Source organism: Aulonocara sp. 'chitande type north' Nkhata Bay, linkage group LG6, assembly GCF_057382095.1.
Source record: "Aulonocara sp. 'chitande type north' Nkhata Bay isolate Kocher_YH1m ecotype deep benthic linkage group LG6, A_spYH_male_GT1.1, whole genome shotgun sequence".
Classification (NCBI taxonomy): domain Eukaryota; kingdom Metazoa; phylum Chordata; class Actinopteri; order Cichliformes; family Cichlidae; genus Aulonocara; species Aulonocara sp. 'chitande type north' Nkhata Bay.
The window spans coordinates 45,245,697-45,264,252 of NC_141349.1; the positions used below are offsets into that span (position 1 = coordinate 45,245,697).

An 18,556-nucleotide genomic window follows, 5' to 3' on the forward strand; every position below is an offset into this window, starting at 1 on the left:
AAAGGAGAGAGGGAGCGAGAGGGAGAGCGAGAGAGCAAGGAAGAGAGAGAGAGAGAGAGAGAGAGAGAGAGAGAGAGGGAGAGCGAGAGAGAGGGAGAGGGGAAGAAAGAGAGGGTGTTGAGTCTGGGGCCTAGGGTCATCCCAGCATAGGGTTACAGGCGGTTAGGTTTAGGATTTGTTTCAGGGTTGGGCTTCATGAATGAGGCTAAGTCCAGCCCAGGGTTAAAAGTGGTTAGGTTAAGGATGAACCTCAGGGGCAGGATGCTACTTCAAATATATACAGACAGGCATAATCACGATGACAATGATGATGATAACAATAATGACCTCCACAGTAACAATGAAATAGTGAGAAGAGACAACTATGTACATTATATGGGCTTTATGTCCATTAAAAATGTTTCTCATTTAACCCTTTAGGGTGTACAGTGTCTAATTTGGCAATCCAGAGTCTCTCAGCCTTCCTCCTCTGCTGAGTTGTCCATCTGGGATTTGCCTCTGTCACTGTGGCCCTGACAGATTCCCAGCCATGTGACAAGAAATGTTGTACCACATACGTGTGTGTGTTCTTTTTCCTTAACACATTGTATCTGTGCTGGGTGAATCTGGTCAGGAGTGTGTTACCTGTTTCACCAACATATTGAATTCCACATTTGCTACAGGTAATCAAATACACACAGTTCTTGGAACGTGGAGTACCCTTACACTGTGAGTGAAATACATTTCCATTGGAAAAACTACGCAACCATTTTAGGTGCTTAAAAAATTGTCCTTGGTCTCTGAGTTTGGGGTCAGAGAGAGGTGAAACTTTTGCCTTAATGAGGAAATCTCTTAAGTTTCTATTCCTCCGGAAGGCAGCAATCACCTTGTAATCTCCCAGTAATTGGGTTTTCTGGACAAGATTTTGGAAATTGTTCTTAACCACTCTGATCAATTTGCATGTTGACGGGGCATATGTCACAACCACCGGCAAAATAGGGGTTAGATCAATGGGTTTGATTTCTAGGAATGATTTCAAGCATTTTCTGAGGAAAGAGCGAGAATACCCCCTAGTGGTTAGAGCTGAGAATAGGATTTTGGTTGCTGTTTTGAAGTCAGTCTGCTGGGTGCAGATTCTATGAAATCTTAATAATTGGGATTTAATTAAACCAGCAAACGTATGTTTTGGATGAAAGCTTGTCTTAAACAACAAAGCATGTGTGTCCGTAGGTTTGAAAAATACTTTAATGTCCAATTTGTGGGTCTGTGAAAAATTTGGGCCTTTGAAAGTGGTTGTGTCCAAGAAATCAATTGTGGTTTTACTAATTGTGGATTTTAGTTTAATTGAGTCATTATGCTCATTCAGGGTGGTTAGAAATGCTTCAAAATCTTGTTCAGAGTGCTGCCATACTCCCCAGATGTCATCAAGAAACCGATAGTAATAAAGTGGTCTTTTAACACATTTTGCCAGGGCTACAGTTTCCCATTCAGCCATAAATATATTGGCATATGCTGGGGCAAATTTCTTGCCCATGGCTGTCCCTTTTATCTGCAAAAAGAAGTCCCCGTTGAATTCAAAATCATTTCTCGTGAGGTTGATGTCCAATAATTGTAATAGTTCTTTTTCAGGTCTTTTCTTATCTGGATATTTACGGAAAATATTCCTAATTGAGTTAATTCCTTCCTTAATATCTATGTTGGTGTAAAGACTGTCAATATCAAGGGAGAAGAGAAATGATTCAGCGGGTACCTCAATCTGTTTCACTTTTTCCACAAAGTCATAAGTATCTTTAATGTAGCTATCATGTTTTGTGGATAAGGGGTTTAAGAAGAAATCCAAATATTCTGCTGTACGGTAGGTTTCACTTTCACAGTCAGACACGATGGGACGACCGGGCGGTACCTCAAATGGTACGGACCACTTTTCTGGGTCTTTATGGATTTTGGGCAACAGATAAAACAGCCTTCCTCTTGGTTCAGAGGAGCCCAACAAATAGTTTTTTTGTTTCATGTTAATAAATTTCTTTTGATATAGACTATAAATTATCTTCTCCACAATGGGCAATGTTTCCAAATAGATGGGTTTTTTTAATTTTGAATAGTATGTTGTGTCATTTAGTTGTCTGTAGCCCTCCTGTAAATACTGATCTCTGTCCAGGATGACTACAGCACTCCCTTTATCCGCTGGCTTTATAATTATTTGTTTGTTTTCCCTCAGTTCTTTTAGGGCTTTGGTTTCTTCCCCCATTAAATTGGGTTTTATACGATCAATATGAAAATGATTTTGAAAGTATTCATAGTCAGCCTTCACCAAGGCGGATACCTCAGGTGGAAGCTGGCCCATGGAAGGAGACCAGTCAGATTTGGGAGTGAAAGGCTGGGGTTCTGTATCAGAATTCTCCCCATAATATATGGCCAATTTTACCCTTCTGTGGTATTGTTGTATGTCATATTTACATTGCAACAAGAAGTTTTTATTGTAACCTTTTGTGGGAATAAAATTTAGGCCTCTGTTTAACAGGGTCCTCTGAGCAGTGGAAGGCTGAAAGTGTTTGGACAAATTAACGACACCATTACTCACCCCCTCCCTTGTCGCTGGGCTCATGGGGACGTCACATTTACATAGTCACCCCAGTGGTTCAACATACACATTGCTGTTTTATCAGTCCAATGGATATTGTCTCTTTCTGTATCAAACATTGAGGCAGAAAGAGCAGGGATGTGATTGTCCAGGCCTGCAATGAAAGTGTTTAAGCACAGCAGCGTTTCCTGTTCATTCTGGGGCAGAGCTGGGGAAAAGTTAACAACTGGGATGTAAATGTCCGCCTCAGGAAATTTCTCCTCGGCTGTCTTCAATGCTTTTTTCAGTTCTATGATTGGCGTGTTCTTGTCCCTTTGTGACCTATTGTTTAAGCCAAAGGATAACACCAGGGTTTCCACGTCTACCTCACAGGTTGCTTTTTCCAGTATAGTCTGTGCATGGTACCATTTTGCCCCAGGAAAACTGTCAATTTGTACGTGATCTGCTGAAAAGGATGGGAATGTGGACACATTTGAATCTCCCATGATCAGGGTCATTTCCCTGATGTGCAGACTCCACTCTTGCAGTTTTCTGTGCGTGTTGTGGTGTCTCGTTGGAGCCTGCACCTGTTGTCCCGGTGAAGATGGTGAGGAGGGGGGAGATAAAGAGGATTCCTCGATTCTCCTCGTCTGTAGGCGGGTCTGTACGCTGGATTTCAGCCTGTCCGGAATAGTGCGTGGCTGGCTGGAGTGTGAAGCCGTTGGAGGTTCGGGCGCTGTTCCTCCGCCCTTCTGGGATCTGGTGGGGGTGGATTCCCCCTGCGTGAGGTCCAGTACCTCGATATCCGTGTCCTCAGAAGGCTGTGGAGGCTGAGTGGTTGGAGGTGACTTCTCCCCAGTGGAGGTCACGTGGAGAGCGTCGAGGACCCTTCTCACTCTCTGGTCTTTAGGTGACGTTGGTTCTGGCTCTGGTTCAGGAGGATCTTCCTGAGGAGTGGTGGTGGGCCTCAGGTCACCGTCCTCCTCCCCCAGTCTCTCTATGACGGGCGACCAGTCACCTCTGATGGGGTCCGTCATGGTCGTCGCTGTCACCATGGTTACTGCGCTCGCTGCAGGCGGAGCATGGATCTGCGCAGTGACTTTAATGGCCCGGCTGGTGCTGGGCTGTGGTGTGGCAGGTCGCGTGTGGGAAGGAGCTGGTTGCAACACCTCCACCGGAGGTTCGACAGGGTCGAGCTGTATCAGGTCCTCCCTCGCCTCTGGTTGTCGTCTCGGCTCGCCGGCTGTATGGCCCCGCCCTGCCGATCTGGTGTCTGCCAATCTCGCCACGATGGCTGCCTCGGTCTGTTCTAATGACTCAGGTTGGAGGCGGCGGCCCAGGTTACGTTTGGCCCAGGATGTCGCCACCTCAAAGGGTCCCCTCCAGTCCTGACTGGGAAACTCAAAAAGGCTTTTTAACTCCTCCTCCATCGCCTCAGAATAATGTTCACGGAGGATTAAAATAGCGTTGTGCGCCCAGTTTTGCGCATTACCCTCAATCAGAATCTGTGTTCGTTCACTGGGAACAGCCGGCTTAATAACAGTCATTAAGTTCTGGGCTATTTTATTCAAAGAGGGCGGGTATGCGTCCCTTGAGACATTTTTAAGGTGGTGGACCGATTTGATAAGTCTATGAATAATACGCACTTTGGTAGAAAAGTCCGGATCATCAGATGGTATTTTGTTTGTGGGAGGCTCAGATCGTTCGGATCTGGCGTGTTTCACATACCGTCTATTCTGGGCTGGTCTCTGTTCAAAACGCCGCTCTCGGTGACGGGCAGTATAGCGGTCCGTAGTCGTTCGCCATCTCTGCTGGTTCGGCTGCCATGTGTGCGGGATTTCTCTCTCATACCGGTGGTCCCGTCCTCTCACTACCGATGCGTAGGTCCGGCGTCTATTGCGGGGCGGGTAGCTGGTCCGTCGGGGTGGCCTCCGGTCGCTCGTGAAGTAGCGATCTCCTCGTTTGTCCTGGGCTCGCCCCCGTTCAAACCGCTGCTCTCGTTCAGTCCGATCTCTGTGCTGGGCAGCATAGCGATCCCCAGTCGGCCGTTCTCTCCGCTGGTTGTGCTGCCATACGTGTGGGATTTCTCTCTCATCCCGGTAATCACGTCCTCTCACCACCGATGCGTAGGTCCGGCGTCTGTTGCGGGACGGGTAGCTGGTCCGTCGGGGTGATCTCCGGCCGCTCGTAAAGCCGCGATCTCCTCTCCGGTTTCCACGCCGTCGGACGGTGGTCCACTGGTCCTCTGCTGTAAACGTGGGCATGTTTGCGGTCCCACTCGTGGCTTTAACTTAACCAACTGGTCACTGGTAACCGTGCCAGTAATGTTAAGCAGCTGTGCGCAAACTGAAGACACTCACGTTTAGCTGGGTATAATAACTAAGAGCTTTATTTTTGCTCAATACCAAAAAATTCAAAATGAACAAATCTCAGTAAAAGTAAGCCAAAAACGCGACGTTTCGGTTCGCATGAACCTTCATCAGGCTGGCTTGCTCAGAAACTGAAGACAGTGTAATAATACATGAATACAATATATTTTGCAGGTGTCCACACTGCGCAAGTCCATTTTCAAATTGTGCGGGTCTCAGCAACCAATGAGAGGAGTCCATGCTCCGTGCATCAGAGGTCCCTTTAAAGAAGTCCAGATGATTGGTCGTTTGCCTGTGTGTTGCGTTCAGGGACCTTGTAAAGTACAATGATTTGTCGGGAGAGACATATATATATATATGTACAGTTTTCACAACAAGTTACTCTGCCTATGAGAGTTGAGGGAACATCATCACAAACAATATCATGTTGATGATATGAATATGTAAAAATATATACATACAGAATGGCCTTAACTTGTGAACAGAAACATACAATGTCTTTACAATAAATCAACCTCCATATGAGGGTCAAAGAAAAATCATCACAAATGGAATCACGTTGATGATTGTACAATAATAGAGTATATACACACGCAGAGTGTTTCAGTGTAAAGACAGAGGGCTCCCAGAGTAGGTCGACAAGGGGCGCTGGCCGGTTAGGGAAAAAGCAAAATGGGGGACCGATTGCCGAAGGCAATCGGGCACCAATGCACTGGCCTTCCTTGCTCCTGGCTCAAGGAACCATGTCCTTCACGTGAAGCCCCGGAAAGGGGAGATATTATAGCATCCTGAGTGTGAGGCCTCCAGATGAGGGAGGGAGGGGGAGATGGGGAAGAGAGGGAGGGGGGAGGAGGGGAGGGGGGATAGAAGGAGGACCAGCAAAGGAGAGAGGGAGCGAGAGGGAGAGCGAGAGAGCAAGGAAGAGAGAGAGAGAGAGAGAGAGAGAGAGAGAGAGAGGGAGAGCGAGAGAGAGGGAGAGGGGAAGAAAGAGAGGGTGTTGAGTCTGGGGCCTAGGGTCATCCCAGCATAGGGTTACAGGCGGTTAGGTTTAGGATTTGTTTCAGGGTTGGGCTTCATGAATGAGGCTAAGTCCAGCCCAGGGTTAAAAGTGGTTAGGTTAAGGATGAACCTCAGGGGCAGGATGCTACTTCAAATATATACAGACAGGCATAATCACGATGACAATGATGATGATAACAATAATGACCTCCACAGTAACAATGAAATAGTGAGAAGAGACAACTATGTACATTATATGGGCTTTATGTCCATTAAAAATGTTTCTCATTTAACCCTTTAGGGTGTACAGTGTCTAATTTGGCAATCCAGAGTCTCTCAGCCTTCCTCCTCTGCTGAGTTGTCCATCTGGGATTTGCCTCTGTCACTGTGGCCCTGACAGATTCCCAGCCATGTGACAAGAAATGTTGTACCACATACGTGTGTGTGTTCTTTTTCCTTAACACATTGTATCTGTGCTGGGTGAATCTGGTCAGGAGTGTGTTACCTGTTTCACCAACATATTGAATTCCACATTTGCTACAGGTAATCAAATACACACAGTTCTTGGAACGTGGAGTACCCTTACACTGTGAGTGAAATACATTTCCATTGGAAAAACTACGCAACCATTTTAGGTGCTTAAAAAATTGTCCTTGGTCTCTGAGTTTGGGGTCAGAGAGAGGTGAAACTTTTGCCTTAATGAGGAAATCTCTTAAGTTTCTATTCCTCCGGAAGGCAGCAATCACCTTGTAATCTCCCAGTAATTGGGTTTTCTGGACAAGATTTTGGAAATTGTTCTTAACCACTCTGATCAATTTGCATGTTGACGGGGCATATGTCACAACCACCGGCAAAATAGGGGTTAGATCAATGGGTTTGATTTCTAGGAATGATTTCAAGCATTTTCTGAGGAAAGAGCGAGAATACCCCCTAGTGGTTAGAGCTGAGAATAGGATTTTGGTTGCTGTTTTGAAGTCAGTCTGCTGGGTGCAGATTCTATGAAATCTTAATAATTGGGATTTAATTAAACCAGCAAACGTATGTTTTGGATGAAAGCTTGTCTTAAACAACAAAGCATGTGTGTCCGTAGGTTTGAAAAATACTTTAATGTCCAATTTGTGGGTCTGTGAAAAATTTGGGCCTTTGAAAGTGGTTGTGTCCAAGAAATCAATTGTGGTTTTACTAATTGTGGATTTTAGTTTAATTGAGTCATTATGCTCATTCAGGGTGGTTAGAAATGCTTCAAAATCTTGTTCAGAGTGCTGCCATACTCCCCAGATGTCATCAAGAAACCGATAGTAATAAAGTGGTCTTTTAACACATTTTGCCAGGGCTACAGTTTCCCATTCAGCCATAAATATATTGGCATATGCTGGGGCAAATTTCTTGCCCATGGCTGTCCCTTTTATCTGCAAAAAGAAGTCCCCGTTGAATTCAAAATCATTTCTCGTGAGGTTGATGTCCAATAATTGTAATAGTTCTTTTTCAGGTCTTTTCTTATCTGGATATTTACGGAAAATATTCCTAATTGAGTTAATTCCTTCCTTAATATCTATGTTGGTGTAAAGACTGTCAATATCAAGGGAGAAGAGAAATGATTCAGCGGGTACCTCAATCTGTTTCACTTTTTCCACAAAGTCATAAGTATCTTTAATGTAGCTATCATGTTTTGTGGATAAGGGGTTTAAGAAGAAATCCAAATATTCTGCTGTACGGTAGGTTTCACTTTCACAGTCAGACACGATGGGACGACCGGGCGGTACCTCAAATGGTACGGACCACTTTTCTGGGTCTTTATGGATTTTGGGCAACAGATAAAACAGCCTTCCTCTTGGTTCAGAGGAGCCCAACAAATAGTTTTTTTGTTTCATGTTAATAAATTTCTTTTGATATAGACTATAAATTATCTTCTCCACAATGGGCAATGTTTCCAAATAGATGGGTTTTTTTAATTTTGAATAGTATGTTGTGTCATTTAGTTGTCTGTAGCCCTCCTGTAAATACTGATCTCTGTCCAGGATGACTACAGCACTCCCTTTATCCGCTGGCTTTATAATTATTTGTTTGTTTTCCCTCAGTTCTTTTAGGGCTTTGGTTTCTTCCCCCATTAAATTGGGTTTTATACGATCAATATGAAAATGATTTTGAAAGTATTCATAGTCAGCCTTCACCAAGGCGGATACCTCAGGTGGAAGCTGGCCCATGGAAGGAGACCAGTCAGATTTGGGAGTGAAAGGCTGGGGTTCTGTATCAGAATTCTCCCCATAATATATGGCCAATTTTACCCTTCTGTGGTATTGTTGTATGTCATATTTACATTGCAACAAGAAGTTTTTATTGTAACCTTTTGTGGGAATAAAATTTAGGCCTCTGTTTAACAGGGTCCTCTGAGCAGTGGAAGGCTGAAAGTGTTTGGACAAATTAACGACACCATTACTCACCCCCTCCCTTGTCGCTGGGCTCATGGGGACGTCACATTTACATAGTCACCCCAGTGGTTCAACATACACATTGCTGTTTTATCAGTCCAATGGATATTGTCTCTTTCTGTATCAAACATTGAGGCAGAAAGAGCAGGGATGTGATTGTCCAGGCCTGCAATGAAAGTGTTTAAGCACAGCAGCGTTTCCTGTTCATTCTGGGGCAGAGCTGGGGAAAAGTTAACAACTGGGATGTAAATGTCCGCCTCAGGAAATTTCTCCTCGGCTGTCTTCAATGCTTTTTTCAGTTCTATGATTGGCGTGTTCTTGTCCCTTTGTGACCTATTGTTTAAGCCAAAGGATAACACCAGGGTTTCCACGTCTACCTCACAGGTTGCTTTTTCCAGTATAGTCTGTGCATGGTACCATTTTGCCCCAGGAAAACTGTCAATTTGTACGTGATCTGCTGAAAAGGATGGGAATGTGGACACATTTGAATCTCCCATGATCAGGGTCATTTCCCTGATGTGCAGACTCCACTCTTGCAGTTTTCTGTGCGTGTTGTGGTGTCTCGTTGGAGCCTGCACCTGTTGTCCCGGTGAAGATGGTGAGGAGGGGGGAGATAAAGAGGATTCCTCGATTCTCCTCGTCTGTAGGCGGGTCTGTACGCTGGATTTCAGCCTGTCCGGAATAGTGCGTGGCTGGCTGGAGTGTGAAGCCGTTGGAGGTTCGGGCGCTGTTCCTCCGCCCTTCTGGGATCTGGTGGGGGTGGATTCCCCCTGCGTGAGGTCCAGTACCTCGATATCCGTGTCCTCAGAAGGCTGTGGAGGCTGAGTGGTTGGAGGTGACTTCTCCCCAGTGGAGGTCACGTGGAGAGCGTCGAGGACCCTTCTCACTCTCTGGTCTTTAGGTGACGTTGGTTCTGGCTCTGGTTCAGGAGGATCTTCCTGAGGAGTGGTGGTGGGCCTCAGGTCACCGTCCTCCTCCCCCAGTCTCTCTATGACGGGCGACCAGTCACCTCTGATGGGGTCCGTCATGGTCGTCGCTGTCACCATGGTTACTGCGCTCGCTGCAGGCGGAGCATGGATCTGCGCAGTGACTTTAATGGCCCGGCTGGTGCTGGGCTGTGGTGTGGCAGGTCGCGTGTGGGAAGGAGCTGGTTGCAACACCTCCACCGGAGGTTCGACAGGGTCGAGCTGTATCAGGTCCTCCCTCGCCTCTGGTTGTCGTCTCGGCTCGCCGGCTGTATGGCCCCGCCCTGCCGATCTGGTGTCTGCCAATCTCGCCACGATGGCTGCCTCGGTCTGTTCTAATGACTCAGGTTGGAGGCGGCGGCCCAGGTTACGTTTGGCCCAGGATGTCGCCACCTCAAAGGGTCCCCTCCAGTCCTGACTGGGAAACTCAAAAAGGCTTTTTAACTCCTCCTCCATCGCCTCAGAATAATGTTCACGGAGGATTAAAATAGCGTTGTGCGCCCAGTTTTGCGCATTACCCTCAATCAGAATCTGTGTTCGTTCACTGGGAACAGCCGGCTTAATAACAGTCATTAAGTTCTGGGCTATTTTATTCAAAGAGGGCGGGTATGCGTCCCTTGAGACATTTTTAAGGTGGTGGACCGATTTGATAAGTCTATGAATAATACGCACTTTGGTAGAAAAGTCCGGATCATCAGATGGTATTTTGTTTGTGGGAGGCTCAGATCGTTCGGATCTGGCGTGTTTCACATACCGTCTATTCTGGGCTGGTCTCTGTTCAAAACGCCGCTCTCGGTGACGGGCAGTATAGCGGTCCGTAGTCGTTCGCCATCTCTGCTGGTTCGGCTGCCATGTGTGCGGGATTTCTCTCTCATACCGGTGGTCCCGTCCTCTCACTACCGATGCGTAGGTCCGGCGTCTATTGCGGGGCGGGTAGCTGGTCCGTCGGGGTGGCCTCCGGTCGCTCGTGAAGTAGCGATCTCCTCGTTTGTCCTGGGCTCGCCCCCGTTCAAACCGCTGCTCTCGTTCAGTCCGATCTCTGTGCTGGGCAGCATAGCGATCCCCAGTCGGCCGTTCTCTCCGCTGGTTGTGCTGCCATACGTGTGGGATTTCTCTCTCATCCCGGTAATCACGTCCTCTCACCACCGATGCGTAGGTCCGGCGTCTGTTGCGGGACGGGTAGCTGGTCCGTCGGGGTGATCTCCGGCCGCTCGTAAAGCCGCGATCTCCTCTCCGGTTTCCACGCCGTCGGACGGTGGTCCACTGGTCCTCTGCTGTAAACGTGGGCATGTTTGCGGTCCCACTCGTGGCTTTAACTTAACCAACTGGTCACTGGTAACCGTGCCAGTAATGTTAAGCAGCTGTGCGCAAACTGAAGACACTCACGTTTAGCTGGGTATAATAACTAAGAGCTTTATTTTTGCTCAATACCAAAAAATTCAAAATGAACAAATCTCAGTAAAAGTAAGCCAAAAACGCGACGTTTCGGTTCGCATGAACCTTCATCAGGCTGGCTTGCTCAGAAACTGAAGACAGTGTAATAATACATGAATACAATATATTTTGCAGGTGTCCACACTGCGCAAGTCCATTTTCAAATTGTGCGGGTCTCAGCAACCAATGAGAGGAGTCCATGCTCCGTGCATCAGAGGTCCCTTTAAAGAAGTCCAGATGATTGGTCGTTTGCCTGTGTGTTGCGTTCAGGGACCTTGTAAAGTACAATGATTTGTCGGGAGAGACATATATATATATATGTACAGTTTTCACAACAAGTTACTCTGCCTATGAGAGTTGAGGGAACATCATCACAAACAATATCATGTTGATGATATGAATATGTAAAAATATATACATACAGAATGGCCTTAACTTGTGAACAGAAACATACAATGTCTTTACAATAAATCAACCTCCATATGAGGGTCAAAGAAAAATCATCACAAATGGAATCACGTTGATGATTGTACAATAATAGAGTATATACACACGCAGAGTGTTTCAGTGTAAAGACAGAGGGCTCCCAGAGTAGGTCGACAAGGGGCGCTGGCCGGTTAGGGAAAAAGCAAAATGGGGGACCGATTGCCGAAGGCAATCGGGCACCAATGCACTGGCCTTCCTTGCTCCTGGCTCAAGGAACCATGTCCTTCACGTGAAGCCCCGGAAAGGGGAGATATTATAGCATCCTGAGTGTGAGGCCTCCAGATGAGGGAGGGAGGGGGAGATGGGGAAGAGAGGGAGGGGGGAGGAGGGGAGGGGGGATAGAAGGAGGACCAGCAAAGGAGAGAGGGAGCGAGAGGGAGAGCGAGAGAGCAAGGAAGAGAGAGAGAGAGAGAGAGAGAGAGAGAGAGAGAGGGAGAGCGAGAGAGAGGGAGAGGGGAAGAAAGAGAGGGTGTTGAGTCTGGGGCCTAGGGTCATCCCAGCATAGGGTTACAGGCGGTTAGGTTTAGGATTTGTTTCAGGGTTGGGCTTCATGAATGAGGCTAAGTCCAGCCCAGGGTTAAAAGTGGTTAGGTTAAGGATGAACCTCAGGGGCAGGATGCTACTTCAAATATATACAGACAGGCATAATCACGATGACAATGATGATGATAACAATAATGACCTCCACAGTAACAATGAAATAGTGAGAAGAGACAACTATGTACATTATATGGGCTTTATGTCCATTAAAAATGTTTCTCATTTAACCCTTTAGGGTGTACAGTGTCTAATTTGGCAATCCAGAGTCTCTCAGCCTTCCTCCTCTGCTGAGTTGTCCATCTGGGATTTGCCTCTGTCACTGTGGCCCTGACAGATTCCCAGCCATGTGACAAGAAATGTTGTACCACATACGTGTGTGTGTTCTTTTTCCTTAACACATTGTATCTGTGCTGGGTGAATCTGGTCAGGAGTGTGTTACCTGTTTCACCAACATATTGAATTCCACATTTGCTACAGGTAATCAAATACACACAGTTCTTGGAACGTGGAGTACCCTTACACTGTGAGTGAAATACATTTCCATTGGAAAAACTACGCAACCATTTTAGGTGCTTAAAAAATTGTCCTTGGTCTCTGAGTTTGGGGTCAGAGAGAGGTGAAACTTTTGCCTTAATGAGGAAATCTCTTAAGTTTCTATTCCTCCGGAAGGCAGCAATCACCTTGTAATCTCCCAGTAATTGGGTTTTCTGGACAAGATTTTGGAAATTGTTCTTAACCACTCTGATCAATTTGCATGTTGACGGGGCATATGTCACAACCACCGGCAAAATAGGGGTTAGATCAATGGGTTTGATTTCTAGGAATGATTTCAAGCATTTTCTGAGGAAAGAGCGAGAATACCCCCTAGTGGTTAGAGCTGAGAATAGGATTTTGGTTGCTGTTTTGAAGTCAGTCTGCTGGGTGCAGATTCTATGAAATCTTAATAATTGGGATTTAATTAAACCAGCAAACGTATGTTTTGGATGAAAGCTTGTCTTAAACAACAAAGCATGTGTGTCCGTAGGTTTGAAAAATACTTTAATGTCCAATTTGTGGGTCTGTGAAAAATTTGGGCCTTTGAAAGTGGTTGTGTCCAAGAAATCAATTGTGGTTTTACTAATTGTGGATTTTAGTTTAATTGAGTCATTATGCTCATTCAGGGTGGTTAGAAATGCTTCAAAATCTTGTTCAGAGTGCTGCCATACTCCCCAGATGTCATCAAGAAACCGATAGTAATAAAGTGGTCTTTTAACACATTTTGCCAGGGCTACAGTTTCCCATTCAGCCATAAATATATTGGCATATGCTGGGGCAAATTTCTTGCCCATGGCTGTCCCTTTTATCTGCAAAAAGAAGTCCCCGTTGAATTCAAAATCATTTCTCGTGAGGTTGATGTCCAATAATTGTAATAGTTCTTTTTCAGGTCTTTTCTTATCTGGATATTTACGGAAAATATTCCTAATTGAGTTAATTCCTTCCTTAATATCTATGTTGGTGTAAAGACTGTCAATATCAAGGGAGAAGAGAAATGATTCAGCGGGTACCTCAATCTGTTTCACTTTTTCCACAAAGTCATAAGTATCTTTAATGTAGCTATCATGTTTTGTGGATAAGGGGTTTAAGAAGAAATCCAAATATTCTGCTGTACGGTAGGTTTCACTTTCACAGTCAGACACGATGGGACGACCGGGCGGTACCTCAAATGGTACGGACCACTTTTCTGGGTCTTTATGGATTTTGGGCAACAGATAAAACAGCCTTCCTCTTGGTTCAGAGGAGCCCAACAAATAGTTTTTTTGTTTCATGTTAATAAATTTCTTTTGATATAGACTATAAATTATCTTCTCCACAATGGGCAATGTTTCCAAATAGATGGGTTTTTTTAATTTTGAATAGTATGTTGTGTCATTTAGTTGTCTGTAGCCCTCCTGTAAATACTGATCTCTGTCCAGGATGACTACAGCACTCCCTTTATCCGCTGGCTTTATAATTATTTGTTTGTTTTCCCTCAGTTCTTTTAGGGCTTTGGTTTCTTCCCCCATTAAATTGGGTTTTATACGATCAATATGAAAATGATTTTGAAAGTATTCATAGTCAGCCTTCACCAAGGCGGATACCTCAGGTGGAAGCTGGCCCATGGAAGGAGACCAGTCAGATTTGGGAGTGAAAGGCTGGGGTTCTGTATCAGAATTCTCCCCATAATATATGGCCAATTTTACCCTTCTGTGGTATTGTTGTATGTCATATTTACATTGCAACAAGAAGTTTTTATTGTAACCTTTTGTGGGAATAAAATTTAGGCCTCTGTTTAACAGGGTCCTCTGAGCAGTGGAAGGCTGAAAGTGTTTGGACAAATTAACGACACCATTACTCACCCCCTCCCTTGTCGCTGGGCTCATGGGGACGTCACATTTACATAGTCACCCCAGTGGTTCAACATACACATTGCTGTTTTATCAGTCCAATGGATATTGTCTCTTTCTGTATCAAACATTGAGGCAGAAAGAGCAGGGATGTGATTGTCCAGGCCTGCAATGAAAGTGTTTAAGCACAGCAGCGTTTCCTGTTCATTCTGGGGCAGAGCTGGGGAAAAGTTAACAACTGGGATGTAAATGTCCGCCTCAGGAAATTTCTCCTCGGCTGTCTTCAATGCTTTTTTCAGTTCTATGATTGGCGTGTTCTTGTCCCTTTGTGACCTATTGTTTAAGCCAAAGGATAACACCAGGGTTTCCACGTCTACCTCACAGGTTGCTTTTTCCAGTATAGTCTGTGCATGGTACCATTTTGCCCCAGGAAAACTGTCAATTTGTACGTGATCTGCTGAAAAGGATGGGAATGTGGACACATTTGAATCTCCCATGATCAGGGTCATTTCCCTGATGTGCAGACTCCACTCTTGCAGTTTTCTGTGCGTGTTGTGGTGTCTCGTTGGAGCCTGCACCTGTTGTCCCGGTGAAGATGGTGAGGAGGGGGGAGATAAAGAGGATTCCTCGATTCTCCTCGTCTGTAGGCGGGTCTGTACGCTGGATTTCAGCCTGTCCGGAATAGTGCGTGGCTGGCTGGAGTGTGAAGCCGTTGGAGGTTCGGGCGCTGTTCCTCCGCCCTTCTGGGATCTGGTGGGGGTGGATTCCCCCTGCGTGAGGTCCAGTACCTCGATATCCGTGTCCTCAGAAGGCTGTGGAGGCTGAGTGGTTGGAGGTGACTTCTCCCCAGTGGAGGTCACGTGGAGAGCGTCGAGGACCCTTCTCACTCTCTGGTCTTTAGGTGACGTTGGTTCTGGCTCTGGTTCAGGAGGATCTTCCTGAGGAGTGGTGGTGGGCCTCAGGTCACCGTCCTCCTCCCCCAGTCTCTCTATGACGGGCGACCAGTCACCTCTGATGGGGTCCGTCATGGTCGTCGCTGTCACCATGGTTACTGCGCTCGCTGCAGGCGGAGCATGGATCTGCGCAGTGACTTTAATGGCCCGGCTGGTGCTGGGCTGTGGTGTGGCAGGTCGCGTGTGGGAAGGAGCTGGTTGCAACACCTCCACCGGAGGTTCGACAGGGTCGAGCTGTATCAGGTCCTCCCTCGCCTCTGGTTGTCGTCTCGGCTCGCCGGCTGTATGGCCCCGCCCTGCCGATCTGGTGTCTGCCAATCTCGCCACGATGGCTGCCTCGGTCTGTTCTAATGACTCAGGTTGGAGGCGGCGGCCCAGGTTACGTTTGGCCCAGGATGTCGCCACCTCAAAGGGTCCCCTCCAGTCCTGACTGGGAAACTCAAAAAGGCTTTTTAACTCCTCCTCCATCGCCTCAGAATAATGTTCACGGAGGATTAAAATAGCGTTGTGCGCCCAGTTTTGCGCATTACCCTCAATCAGAATCTGTGTTCGTTCACTGGGAACAGCCGGCTTAATAACAGTCATTAAGTTCTGGGCTATTTTATTCAAAGAGGGCGGGTATGCGTCCCTTGAGACATTTTTAAGGTGGTGGACCGATTTGATAAGTCTATGAATAATACGCACTTTGGTAGAAAAGTCCGGATCATCAGATGGTATTTTGTTTGTGGGAGGCTCAGATCGTTCGGATCTGGCGTGTTTCACATACCGTCTATTCTGGGCTGGTCTCTGTTCAAAACGCCGCTCTCGGTGACGGGCAGTATAGCGGTCCGTAGTCGTTCGCCATCTCTGCTGGTTCGGCTGCCATGTGTGCGGGATTTCTCTCTCATACCGGTGGTCCCGTCCTCTCACTACCGATGCGTAGGTCCGGCGTCTATTGCGGGGCGGGTAGCTGGTCCGTCGGGGTGGCCTCCGGTCGCTCGTGAAGTAGCGATCTCCTCGTTTGTCCTGGGCTCGCCCCCGTTCAAACCGCTGCTCTCGTTCAGTCCGATCTCTGTGCTGGGCAGCATAGCGATCCCCAGTCGGCCGTTCTCTCCGCTGGTTGTGCTGCCATACGTGTGGGATTTCTCTCTCATCCCGGTAATCACGTCCTCTCACCACCGATGCGTAGGTCCGGCGTCTGTTGCGGGACGGGTAGCTGGTCCGTCGGGGTGATCTCCGGCCGCTCGTAAAGCCGCGATCTCCTCTCCGGTTTCCACGCCGTCGGACGGTGGTCCACTGGTCCTCTGCTGTAAACGTGGGCATGTTTGCGGTCCCACTCGTGGCTTTAACTTAACCAACTGGTCACTGGTAACCGTGCCAGTAATGTTAAGCAGCTGTGCGCAAACTGAAGACACTCACGTTTAGCTGGGTATAATAACTAAGAGCTTTATTTTTGCTCAATACCAAAAAATTCAAAATGAACAAATCTCAGTAAAAGTAAGCCAAAAACGCGACGTTTCGGTTCGCATGAACCTTCATCAGGCTGGCTTGCTCAGAAACTGAAGACAGTGTAATAATACATGAATACAATATATTTTGCAGGTGTCCACACTGCGCAAGTCCATTTTCAAATTGTGCGGGTCTCAGCAACCAATGAGAGGAGTCCATGCTCCGTGCATCAGAGGTCCCTTTAAAGAAGTCCAGATGATTGGTCGTTTGCCTGTGTGTTGCGTTCAGGGACCTTGTAAAGTACAATGATTTGTCGGGAGAGACATATATATATATATGTACAGTTTTCACAACAAGTTACTCTGCCTATGAGAGTTGAGGGAACATCATCACAAACAATATCATGTTGATGATATGAATATGTAAAAATATATACATACAGAATGGCCTTAACTTGTGAACAGAAACATACAATGTCTTTACAATAAATCAACCTCCATATGAGGGTCAAAGAAAAATCATCACAAATGGAATCACGTTGATGATTGTACAATAATAGAGTATATACACACGCAGAGTGTTTCAGTGTAAAGACAGAGGGCTCCCAGAGTAGGTCGACAAGGGGCGCTGGCCGGTTAGGGAAAAAGCAAAATGGGGGACCGATTGCCGAAGGCAATCGGGCACCAATGCACTGGCCTTCCTTGCTCCTGGCTCAAGGAACCATGTCCTTCACGTGAAGCCCCGGAAAGGGGAGATATTATAGCATCCTGAGTGTGAGGCCTCCAGATGAGGGAGGGAGGGGGAGATGGGGAAGAGAGGGAGGGGGGAGGAGGGGAGGGGGGATAGAAGGAGGACCAGCAAAGGAGAGAGGGAGCGAGAGGGAGAGCGAGAGAGCAAGGAAGAGAGAGAGAGAGAGAGAGAGAGAGAGAGAGAGAGGGAGAGCGAGAGAGAGGGAGAGGGGAAGAAAGAGAGGGTGTTGAGTCTGGGGCCTAGGGTCATCCCAGCATAGGGTTACAGGCGGTTAGGTTTAGGATTTGTTTCAGGGTTGGGCTTCATGAATGAGGCTAAGTCCAGCCCAGGGTTAAAAGTGGTTAGGTTAAGGATGAACCTCAGGGGCAGGATGCTACTTCAAATATATACAGACAGGCATAATCACGATGACAATGATGATGATAACAATAATGACCTCCACAGTAACAATGAAATAGTGAGAAGAGACAACTATGTACATTATATGGGCTTTATGTCCATTAAAAATGTTTCTCATTTAACCCTTTAGGGTGTACAGTGTCTAATTTGGCAATCCAGAGTCTCTCAGCCTTCCTCCTCTGCTGAGTTGTCCATCTGGGATTTGCCTCTGTCACTGTGGCCCTGACAGATTCCCAGCCATGTGACAAGAAATGTTGTACCACATACGTGTGTGTGTTCTTTTTCCTTAACACATTGTATCTGTGCTGGGTGAATCTGGTCAGGAGTGTGTTACCTGTTTCACCAACATATTGAATTCCACATTTGCTACAGGTAATCAAATACACACAGTTCTTGGAACGTGGAGTACCCTTACACTGTGAGTGAAATACATTTCCATTGGAAAAACTACGCAACCATTTTAGGTGCTTAAAAAATTGTCCTTGGTCTCTGAGTTTGGGGTCAGAGAGAGGTGAAACTTTTGCCTTAATGAGGAAATCTCTTAAGTTTCTATTCCTCCGGAAGGCAGCAATCACCTTGTAATCTCCCAGTAATTGGGTTTTCTGGACAAGATTTTGGAAATTGTTCTTAACCACTCTGATCAATTTGCATGTTGACGGGGCATATGTCACAACCACCGGCAAAATAGGGGTTAGATCAATGGGTTTGATTTCTAGGAATGATTTCAAGCATTTTCTGAGGAAAGAGCGAGAATACCCCCTAGTGGTTAGAGCTGAGAATAGGATTTTGGTTGCTGTTTTGAAGTCAGTCTGCTGGGTGCAGATTCTATGAAATCTTAATAATTGGGATTTAATTAAACCAGCAAACGTATGTTTTGGATGAAAGCTTGTCTTAAACAACAA

At 46.5% G+C, this 18,556-nt stretch overlaps 3 protein-coding genes across 3 annotated transcripts; all 3 read right to left on the reverse strand.

Annotated features, from left to right (window-relative positions):
* Positions 1-64: 64 nt before the first annotated feature.
* On the reverse strand, positions 65-5,709 carry LOC147328728 (uncharacterized). The gene has a single exon (XM_086297331.1). It carries the CDS (start codon positions 4,801-4,803, stop codon positions 2,581-2,583), a length of 2,223 nt encoding a protein of 740 aa, XP_086153457.1. The 5' UTR covers positions 4,804-5,709; the 3' UTR covers positions 65-2,580.
* A 143-nt stretch (positions 5,710-5,852) lies between these two features.
* On the reverse strand, positions 5,853-11,497 carry LOC147328729 (uncharacterized). Its single transcript, XM_086297332.1, has one exon. The coding sequence runs from the start codon at positions 10,589-10,591 to the stop codon at positions 8,369-8,371; it is 2,223 nt and encodes a 740-aa protein (XP_086153458.1). The 5' UTR covers positions 10,592-11,497; the 3' UTR covers positions 5,853-8,368.
* A 143-nt stretch (positions 11,498-11,640) lies between these two features.
* On the reverse strand, positions 11,641-17,285 carry LOC147328730 (uncharacterized). The gene has a single exon (XM_086297334.1). The coding sequence runs from the start codon at positions 16,377-16,379 to the stop codon at positions 14,157-14,159; it is 2,223 nt and encodes a 740-aa protein (XP_086153460.1). The 5' UTR covers positions 16,380-17,285; the 3' UTR covers positions 11,641-14,156.
* Between the last annotated feature and the right edge of the window lie 1,271 nt (positions 17,286-18,556).